Source organism: Plectropomus leopardus, chromosome 5 (genome assembly GCF_008729295.1).
Source record: "Plectropomus leopardus isolate mb chromosome 5, YSFRI_Pleo_2.0, whole genome shotgun sequence".
In the NCBI taxonomy this organism is placed as follows: Eukaryota; Metazoa; Chordata; class Actinopteri; order Perciformes; family Serranidae; genus Plectropomus; species Plectropomus leopardus.
The window spans coordinates 471,971-482,511 of NC_056467.1; the positions used below are offsets into that span (position 1 = coordinate 471,971).

The 10,541-nt window shown below is 40.7% G+C and overlaps 1 protein-coding gene and 1 long non-coding RNA gene across 5 annotated transcripts; one reads left to right on the plus strand and one right to left on the minus strand.

The window, feature by feature from the left end:
• Window positions 1-482: 482 nt before the first annotated feature.
• On the plus strand, window positions 483-9,828 carry gpr171 (G protein-coupled receptor 171). Of its 4 annotated transcripts, none has more exons than XM_042486094.1 (5): window positions 483-565; window positions 4,429-4,832; window positions 5,285-5,497; window positions 5,724-5,852; window positions 6,799-9,828. In XM_042486094.1, exons 2-5 carry the CDS (start codon window positions 4,662-4,664, stop codon window positions 7,324-7,326), a joined length of 1,041 nt encoding a protein of 346 aa, XP_042342028.1. In that variant the 5' UTR covers window positions 483-565; window positions 4,429-4,661; the 3' UTR covers window positions 7,327-9,828. The 4 variants fall into 4 exon arrangements, with proteins under 4 accessions (XP_042342028.1, XP_042342029.1, XP_042342027.1 ...); XM_042486095.1 differs by lacking the exon at window positions 483-565 and having other exon boundaries at window positions 4,330-4,519; window positions 4,640-4,832; XM_042486093.1 differs by lacking the exon at window positions 483-565 and having other exon boundaries at window positions 4,330-4,832.
• LOC121942836 lies at window positions 5,401-6,876 on the minus strand. The gene is made up of 3 exons (XR_006105831.1): window positions 6,811-6,876; window positions 5,665-5,870; window positions 5,401-5,491 (listed from the first exon to the last, which is right to left on the minus strand). It is a non-coding gene; the product is annotated as an uncharacterized LOC121942836 (long non-coding RNA).
• Window positions 9,829-10,541: the final 713 nt, after the last annotated feature.

Genomic DNA, 10,541 nt, shown 5'->3' on the forward strand with positions numbered 1-10,541 from the left:
GTGTGGAGGGAGGACGGCTTCGGGCGCCGTTCAACCATCTGACAGGATTGTCACATGATTGATCTTCAGATGGAGGACAGCGCAGTGTGCAACAAAAACAGTTTCTAAACTCTCAGATTTCTCACACTGACTCTCTCTTCCCGTTCACACGATATTACAGTGAAATCGACATCTAAAGATAAACCCGACGTTTCACTGAATCAAATGTGTCAGTTCCTCCTCTGACTGTCTGTCTGTCAAAACTCACTTTGAAAGTCACTTCATCACTCAGTTGCTGGAAAGTCCTTAAACAGCATCCTGTGTGTGTGTGTGTATGTGTGTGTGTGTGTGTGTGTGTGTGTGTGTGTGTGTGTGTGCAGGGAAGAGTGAATTGTGGTCACACTGACATGCTGCAGGAAAACACCTTTCATCGGTATGCAGCTTCCGCAACCCTGAACACATGATCTGCACCAACACATCGAATCAAACGCACTGAGGGGGGAAAACTGGAAGCCCGCTCAGTCCTCAGGGGGTCCAACACGTGGTCTGAGGACCTGTGAGGGGACTGGATAAGTCACCACAGGAGGTAAGGAACCCTTATTTTTAACCTTCACACCTTCACACGTCGATGATTGAACCAAATGTGCTGCAGGTTCTTTCTTCACACCGATGATTCACAGTAACTCGAATCACATGAAGTTTAAATAACACCTGAGAGTTTGAAGGATGTTGTCGCCGTGGTCACCGAATCCATTCAAAACTGAGCCAGAATTAAAAAGTCAGAATATAGTATCTTTTTTTTCAACTGTGCCTTTTACACACTCTTCACTCCTTCATGATGTGATAACTGTGTGTGTGTGTTGATGCATTGTGTCCTAAATGTAGTCCAGATTGTGTATTTGAGTGTAATCAGTGAATTTCCAGCTCAGCTCCTACAATAAGTCTAGAAATAAGTAAGCTGTATTATTTCTGGGTGTCATTCTGGGCTTTTGACTCTGAATTTGTCATTTTGACTATTTTCCACCTGATGAGGTCATTTTGACCATATTTGGCATATGGAGGAAATACATGCTATTTCCACTAGGTGACCTGTCACAGTCAATGTAGCTGCTGATCACTGACATATCCCAGACTGGGATCATTATAAAAAATAAATACATAAGTCAATAAAAAAATTTTTAAAATCTACTTACCATGTAGTATATTGATTGTTTTTACCATCTAAAAACATAGTGGCATCATGACAAAAAACCTGGCATTTAAATGCTTAAAATTCTGAAAATGAAAAAAATATTTGATATTTATGATTAAGACTGATGTTGGTTAAAAAAAATAAAGCCAATGAAACTAGAAAATCATATTAATGTATGATATTTTTTATGGCTTGATTTAGAAAAGCACATTTTGTGCGCAGAGCGATACAAGTGTGTGTAATATTAAGGCGGGCCCAAAGGGGTTAATAATATCATGTATACCACATATCTATAAATGCTGCATTCAGAAAGTCTAAATTAAATATGCAGATTACAACATGAATTCAGAATATTGTCTTATTCTGAATTATAGCGGAATATTTCATATTTGCGTGCAAACAAAGTCGCTGTGTCACCAGGTGACGTGTATCACCATTAACACACACTTTCGTTTATTCTGACTCAGTCTCACACACACCGTCCTGCTGCTGCAAATACTCACTAGAGCTCCAAATGTGGATTAATCCGCCACTGAAAATAGTCCCCAAAAAAGTCACGATTTCCTGTTTGTTTGTTCAAAAACTACCAGAGCAGCTGTTTGAGGAAATTGGTGCAGTTTAAGATTCACATCTTCACGACATTAAACACACGACTCTCTGTAGGCTGCGTGTGCTGACGTGTTGTTCCTTAATTGTGACTGAAAACAGAAATAAACAACAACAAATGTTCTGTTGTTTTTATAAAAAGCAGCATCCCTGCCGAGACATACGGAGAGGACCACCTACGTACTGTTTAGCAGTTAATGTTTTCGGGCTTTAATAAGTTACTATAAATGTCAGTGTGGTTTTGAAGGTTTTCGCTTCTGTTACAGACACAGGAAATTACTTCTCTGCTGAAATGTTCTGTGTCCAAAATGTTATATGTCTAAGAACATTTACTCGAGTACAAATTCTAGGAACTTATAGTTAACATGATGCTACTTTCTTGTTTGATTCTGCTGCATAATCTGATTCTTACGTGGCATTAAGAATTTAAAATACACGAGCACAGCTGAAATATTAGTCCATTCATTAATTAGTTGACTGAGGAGAAGCTTCACTTTTTGATATAATTTTTTGTTGTTATAGCTGTTAGAAAATACGATTTAATAAATTAAATTTAATAGCAGTTGTTTTGTGTTCTGAGTGAAAGTTTTGTGATTATAAAGTGATTACAGACTTCCTCCTGCAGACAAGTTCATATGTGAGTGCAGAGTTCAACAGGAACTCAGCTACCTGTCTGTCCGTCTGTCACTTCCTGCTCTGTTACACTGACGTGCGAGAGGAGCTCCTGAATGTCCAACATGACGAATGCACTTCACTTCTCAACATTTTTACAGCCAATCTGTTTGAAAACCTGCAGCAAAAGCAGACTGTTGCAAACGCTGACGGGAACAAGTTCAGATATTTAATAAAAAATAAAGTCGTACATCAGCTCACTGAATCAGGAAGGCAGAACAAACCATTACTGATGAGACATTAGAGGACTTTGAAAAGACTTTTATTTAACCCTCAGGGCTCGATTTGATGTTACACACGCTTGTATCACTTGTATTCACACAAAATGCGCTATTCAAAATTTAAAGCTTTAAAAAAAGATTATACATTAATATGATTTTGTACTTTGAGTTATTTTTTTTAACAAACATCAGTACTCCTCATTAATATCAAATACTTAATAATATTTAGAATTTAAACCTGTAAATGCCAGGTTTTTGTCATGATGCCACTATATTTCAATAAAATAAAATAAAATAAAATAAAATATTTTCACTACATGCAAAGTCAAGTCAATTTTATTTATAAAGACCATTATGTAAAATCACAATTTGGCTTTAAAATCCCAACATGAAGGTTGAAAAGTGAGTAAAATGCATCAAACAGGGTTTAAGGGTTAAACCAGCACTTATATTAGTGAGAAATCTTCACTATTGAAACCTCTCATGCTGACAGTTTCCTCCCAGTTGAATAGCTCAGCTCACCAACAGAAGCTGGTACTGAGGTGAGGCAACAAAATCCAAAAATTAAAGTTTGCACACAAATGCAGTTTAACTTGATGGATTGTGCGGATACCAAACTGACAAGAGAACTGTCGACGTGTGACGCCTTTTATCTCGTGTTTAGTGTTTTTGCAGAAATTGTAATATTTCTTAATATGTTTGATATTCTTGGAACATCAACATGGAAAAAAGACTGACTTCAGACAGTTTGGACTGAGTTTTTTGACCATTTTTACCACCAAACCATCGAGATCCTGGGAGCGCACACCGACTGAAGAAAAACACTCATGAAATTTTGTCCGTGGCTGTGAAATTGCTTGAAAGGTTGTTTGGTGTAAGACTGGCATCATCTGCAGGAGCTGGACTATTAATTATCAGTCCGCCGATCAGACACAAACTCAGGTTTAAAAGTTGACTGACAATCACAGCGACTGACTGCTGAAATGAGGCTGGTGTATATGCTGCCAGGCTGACGAGGGGAAATGGGAACCAGGTGAGTCTGAGGGCGTGGCTGGGGTTACTGCAGGGCAGGAGAGAGAGGCTGAATCGGACATGATGAGGGACAGGTGGGAAAGTCCGGGGCATCTGGCACTGCAGGGGGCTTTGAGGTTTCACCAACAATTACCTGAAACATGGTCAAATAACTGTTGGCTCACACGTTGCATCAGACAAAAACACAAATACAGAAATCTGTCAGATGAAATCACCAAAAGTTTTCCTCTTTCTTTTGGCAGAAACCAGATGAAGAAGCTGAATCAGATTAAAGTTTATTAGACTCTTTAATAAAAGCAGTTTTACTCGATTTACAGACTGTGGGGCCAAATCTGGCCCCTGATTTGGGTTTCTAATTCACAATAAAAATAAAGTGATTGACACTGAATAGTTTTTGTCCTTTTAGTCTCCATCAGGTGTCAGAGACATAAAACAGCATCAAAATAGAGCTTGTTGATGAAAAAAAGAGCCAGAGGAGGATCCTCCACACCCCCGACAGAGGACACAGCTGAGACACTAATGTCCTTAAATCCTAGAAAGTCTTAAAATCCTACAAATGTCCTAAAATTCATGAAATGTCTAAAAATTTGAGAAATGTCCTAAAATGAAAATGTGTGGGGCAGCTGTGACTGGCCCCTGACCTCATGTCATTTTGTGAAAGTGGCCCCCAAACGAAGCAGGTTGAGTGTCTGCTTTGAAGGTTTAAATCGTCTTTCCTCTCCACAGGCCTCTTCCTGTTTCAAACCTGACGATCTGAGCTCGAGACGTGTGAACCGCAATCACAGCAGCTTCTGCAGATTCAGACTTCCTCAACGCAGTAAGCTGCACATTAAACCTGAAGCTCTGTGTTTCTCCTGAGGTTCAGCGTCAAAGTTTTCTGTGCTGCATTTTATTTTATTTGACATTTTAAAGCCTCTAGGTGCTTCTTGTTTCTCAGCTGCAGGTGAAGCTGCTGGCTGATGATGCCTAACGCCTCTAACTCGAGCGCTGCAGGAGCCGCGGAGGGGACGCAGTGCGTGGTCAACGACCAGATGGGGCCCTTCACCGTCCTCTACATCCTGCTCCTCATCATCAGTGTGCCTGGAAACCTGCTGTCTGTTTGGGTCTTCATCCGCTGCCCCAGAGCCAGGGTACGACTGCTGCTGCTGAGATATTAGAAACAAAATGATGTGTGAATTTAAAAGATTCTAAATCAGCATCCAAATGGAGCTTGTTTATCAAAAAAAATGGCCGTGGAGGATCCCCCACATCCCTGACAATCCAGCTAAAACCCTGATGTCCTAAAATCCTAAAAATGGCCTGAAATGCGAGAAATGTCCCCAAATTTGAGAATGTCCTACAATCCTAAAAAATTCCTAAAATCCGAGAAACTTCCTAAAGTCCAAGAAATGTCCTTAAATCCCAGAAATGTTTTATTGTCTGTGTGGACCTTAATCTGCAGCCCCAGAGCCAAGGACTGCTGCTGCTGACCGAGGCCAGGAGATATTTAGAAACATATTTGTTAAAATTTGAAATACTGTCCATTTTTTAATGTGTGTGTGTGTGTGTGTGTGTGTGTGTGTGTGTGTGTGTGTTTGTGCAGCAGCAGCAGAGCAGCAGCGTGTACCTGGTCAACCTGCTGGCGGCCAACCTGCTGCTGCTGATCGCTCTGCCCTTTAAGATCCTGAAGGACCTGGGGGCGGCGCCATGGAGCCTCATGGTCTTCCACTGCCAGGCCAGCGCCGTCACCATCTACATCAGCCTCTACGCCTCCATCGCCTTCCTTGCCTTCATCATCACCGACTGCTACCTGCAGGTAAGACCAAACACATCGTCATCATTTGGATATATCAGCTTTTCTGATTGAAGTTTCTGCCTCAACTGTTACAATCAAACCTTGACTTTCTCTCCGTCACGTGATACTGAGATCATTTGTGCAACAACATCTGGACCTTTGTGATCTAAAGTTAGATCTGGACTCACTGTGTTTATGATATTGCTGTTGATGGTTGTTGGTTGCTGATGGCTCTGTTCTCCCGCAGGACTGTCACACGCTGCGCTCGCTGCGGCTGCAGGAGGTCGGCTTCGCTCGGCTGCTGTCTGTGGTCGTATGGCTGCTGCTGCTGCTCATCATGGTGCCCAACATGGCTCTGCCCATACAGCAAGTCCAGGTACTGTGGTGCCACTGACTGCAAAACGATTGCTGTTAACTGGTCATTTTGAGTCTGAGCAAACAAAAATCACAGGTGGAGTTCCTCAAGGATCCATTCTCAGGCCTCTTTTATTCAACATTTATATGCTCCCTCTGTTCATTTTATATGAAATGATTAAATCTCCTACCATTGTCATGCTGATGACACACAGCTCTACATAATAAGTGTCAGCACAAGACTACAGTGTGTTTGTTTTAACATTGTGAGAACGATCCACGTGTACACAGATCTACAAAAACAACCGAAAACACCGTAGTGTGCATACCAAGCCAGTAATTGGTGGTGTAACTTTGTAATGAAACACCATAGAAGAATAGCACACGTGTGTGCAGTGTGGCCGTGTGTCACATGCCGTGTGTCACATGCAGTGTGTCACATTTTCAAAAGATTACACTCTGGAACCCAGTTTCAAATGTTTGTGTTTTTAGGCCCCCAAAAATCTGTTTTTTAGTGAACAAAAGGCCAAACTGCAAAAAAGAAGTTTAATGTTTCAAGCAAAAAAACATTGTGTAAACGGTCCCTAGGTGCAGCCCTGCCGGTTTAGTGTTGCTACAAGGGCTGCAAACTGTAAGAACTTTTCTTAGTCGATTAATCGGTTAAATTATCGATCAGTTAATTGTTATTTGAAAAAAAAAAAAAGTTGCTTATTTCAAACAATACCAAATGCAATTTTTACTCAGTCAAAGCTAAAAGCAACATATTACATATACTCTGAAAGCAATTTAATAGCTTATAGATAAATCACTTAAATTTCACGTTTAAATAAAACGACCGATTAATAGATCGCCGATTAATTGATATCATCCCTAGTTTCCTCTGTGACATTTATCTGTTAATATGGTTCTGCTGCTGCAGCTTCGACTTGTTTTTCTGATGAAACCGTATGTAAATGGTGTTTCTGCAGGAGAGGCCGTACCTCAGCTGCTCCTCTCTGAAGAAGGACATCAGCCTCCACTGGCACGCCCTGACCGTCTTCCTCTGCACGGCTTTGTTCCTCAACGCCTCCGTGGCTGTGCTCCTCTCCAGCGGCCTGGCTCTCAAAAGACTCCTGCACAGCCGCAGGGACACAAAGCTCTGGGTGGACGCCCGGCGGGCGGCGGGGACCCTGGCCTTAGTGGGGCTGGCCTTCATCCTCAGCTTCGTTCCTTACCACGTGGTCCGCACGCCGTACACGCTGGCCCAGACAGAAGTGATCACAGACTGCCGCACCAAGAGGCAGCTGTTTGTGGGGAAGGAGTCGACGCTGCTGCTGAGCATGCTCCATCTCTGCTTCGACCCGCTGCTCTTCTTCTACCTCCACACGCCGTTCAGACAGACGGCGCACACGATGCTCCCCTGCAGCAGGAAGCAGACAGTCAGCGACGCAGAGGAGCCGGCGGCAGAGGAAATGATGGAGCCTGAAACATGTGCGCAGCAGGAGGATGCCGTCTGACCACAGATGTACTGTTCTTAAAAGATTTACAGAAACACCCCTAAGTGGGGTTGCCATCTTCCGGGTGTAAAAATAAAGGTCACCTCGCAGCCCCATAGGGACACCATTCAATAGGGGGTCCTGGGGCCTTCTCTGGGACATTTTGAGTATCAGACACTTCATTTTCTACATTCTGATGAATTCTTATGCATCAGTTTGTGTTTTTTATGCATAAATGTAAAGGCCTTGGCTACTCTCAGCATGAAAAGCAAATAAAGAGTACATGAGAGTAAATAGTTGCATCAGTTAGATAAAAATATCTACGGTGACCAACAAGGGCAAACACGCTTCAAGTCACATATACAGAAACGCACTGCATACACAAAAACAAATGCAAAAAAGAAAAAGCTGCATTTCCACTCACACAAGCAAAGTGCTCCAGCCCTCTCGGGCTGAGGTGCGTTTCTCTATATGCAGCGTGTGTGTCTCATCGGCCACCATTACTATCAGACTGTAGACTGTCAAAATATTATGTGGTATTTTTGAGAGACGTAAGACAGGGTAGGCTATATGCAGGAATCCTGAAGTTAAACCTTTTTAGACCTAAGACACTCATTCATTTTAATGTTGTTTAAATGTAATGTTATAATGTGTTGTATGTGTTTTAAGATTAAGGGTCTTGCAATTGTTTTATAAGAAATGACTCTGTTTTACTTTGCAGATTAAGTGGCTCCTTTTAGCTGTTCAGCCGGCTCATTTTACCTGAGCACTGCACATCTAAATAATGTATAATTATAAATAACTTTAACATAGAAATGTTAAGAACAGTCCCTATTAACCACAGGAACACAATTAAAAGGTAATCTTTGTTTTATTCTAGTTTCCCAAGCAATTAACCAAAAAGTAGCCCAATTTTGCTGATGTCACCATAACTCAGAAGTTGCAGGAGATACTGAACGACAGGCGTGTTACCGTTGCCATGGTTACGGAGACTCAGACTCCTGGTTTTTAAAAAGGTCAGTGAGTCCACCCATTGATAAAAGAAAAGATGCTGTCTGTGAACAGAAAGACAAATGGCCCACGTCCTGGAGAAACAGCCCTTGTCGGAGATATCCAACCGTGCACTAGCAGAGACTTGTTTTAAAATTAGACTAAATATTTTTATTCTCAATAATCAAAATAATCAAGTAATGAAACAGGCAGAGACAAGGACTGCTGGAAAGAAAAGAGAACGTTAATAGACGAGAATCTCAAAATCCTTAAAGTGTGTGAAATTATTACTTTATTACAATTTTTTTTTAAAGGCCTTAACATAAATTCTTAAAATAGTGTAATAGTGTATTCATAAAAACCCAGTCCAAAGGAAAGTAACCCGAAAGAAACAAAGCTGAGGCCACTTGCAGAGAAGCGGATTACACTGAGGAGTACCGAGGGGTGCCACCACCACTCACCGTGGCTCAACACAGCGTCTCACAGCAGTCCTCACTGCAAACATGGTGCAGCCTATATTGTGTCCCCGTGCAGTTACTCACATACACAAAGTGAAGGGACCTCACCGCGGATGCCTCGCCTCACCACAGGGGGGCACTCAGCCCCTGAAAGACAAGAACTTAAACACAGAAGGTTTGGAACAACTACTGAAGCGTAGCCCAGCTGGTTTAACAAAGTGCAAAACTACAACACAACTCAGGGGAAATATGTCAAAACAAACTACAGAAAGCAAAAGACCCCAGTTATAACACAAACAAAATAAATCTCAAAAGTCACCACTAAAGGGCCAAAACAGCACAACTAAGGCAATTCCAGTTTAACTCAGTTAACACAACGTGCAGACAAAATAGGATTAAACTAAAGCAAAACCAAAGCAGCAGTGGTATGTGCAGAGGAACCTGGAAGGTGGAGACAAAAACGTACTTACCACCATACGGGTCATTAACCAAGTACAGTCATCAGAGTCACCAGGGCAGGGGGACCGTCTTCACCACACGTTCATCAAGACTTTCAATAAATGTTAACTATCAGATATGGTAGGTAAGAATGTGCAAATGTGTCTTTTACACATACCTGTGGGCACCACACACCAGCGGCCACAGCAGGGACGGAGCTCAGGGGGCAGAGGGGGGACAGGAGCCGCAGGTGCCTTATAAAGCCTCGCCCTGAATGAGACTAACACTCTCCAACACTCAATCAGTTAAAACACACTTCTAATGTTGTTTCATGAAACAAATAAATATCAGGCGGAGCTGAGCGTGTGATTGTGTGTTTGGAGCAGCAGGTGGCAGCAGTGATCACATCATGGTGACTTTATAACCCGTCTATTCCCTCAGTCGTCTTTTTACAACAAAATATCTATAACATTAATGTTTATTTATAAACTTCAGAAAAATATGTGTATTAGTTTGTCACATGCAATTAACTGTAATATAAATAATATAACCACGAACACTTTGTAAATGAAGTGTTTCAGCTGATTATACACTAAAGAAAACACACTGGTTAGATTATATTCACTTTCTCACAATAAATTCCCTTAAATCCTACAAACTGGAGCTTTGAAAGTAACAGAAAATGATTCTTGATTTTATGAGTGATGCAACATGTTTTTGTATCAAGAAAAGTTTCTTGTGAAAAGTAAATCTGTTTGGTATGCATTCATGATTAAAAAAGTAAAAAAAAAAGTCAGTTTAAATGTAACTGGTATGCTGTTGTAGATCTGCCTTCCTAACTCTTTAAAACCAGAGAAAATTTATTAGATTTCTTCAAAAAACATCAGGAGAAGGCAATGAGCAACTTAACAAGACACAGACAAAAAATTAGAAGAGAAAATCAATTGAAAATAAATGTGAAAAAAGTGAAAAACAAAAACAAACATGAAAATGACCTAAAAAAATATATAAAATAAAAAAAAACATGAATATGACCGAGTTTTTCCCTAATCTTTGAAAAAAAAAGTGAATATAATGTGAATATTTTTTTTTTCTGTAATGTAATTTCAAACATAAAACAATTATGACTACCGTTTTGATAACATAATTTTAAATATGAAATATTTCTGACTACAGTTTTAGGGAATTTTCCCCCTTTTTTTGGATAATTTGTATTAATCCTACCCTCGGTTTTATTTTTTTAATTTTCTTTTAAAGCTATTTTTAAATTTTTATTTTCTTGTCAACTTTTTCTAATTTCTTGCAATTTGTTGGATATTTCTTGCCCCCTTGATCATTGAATTGGTCCCC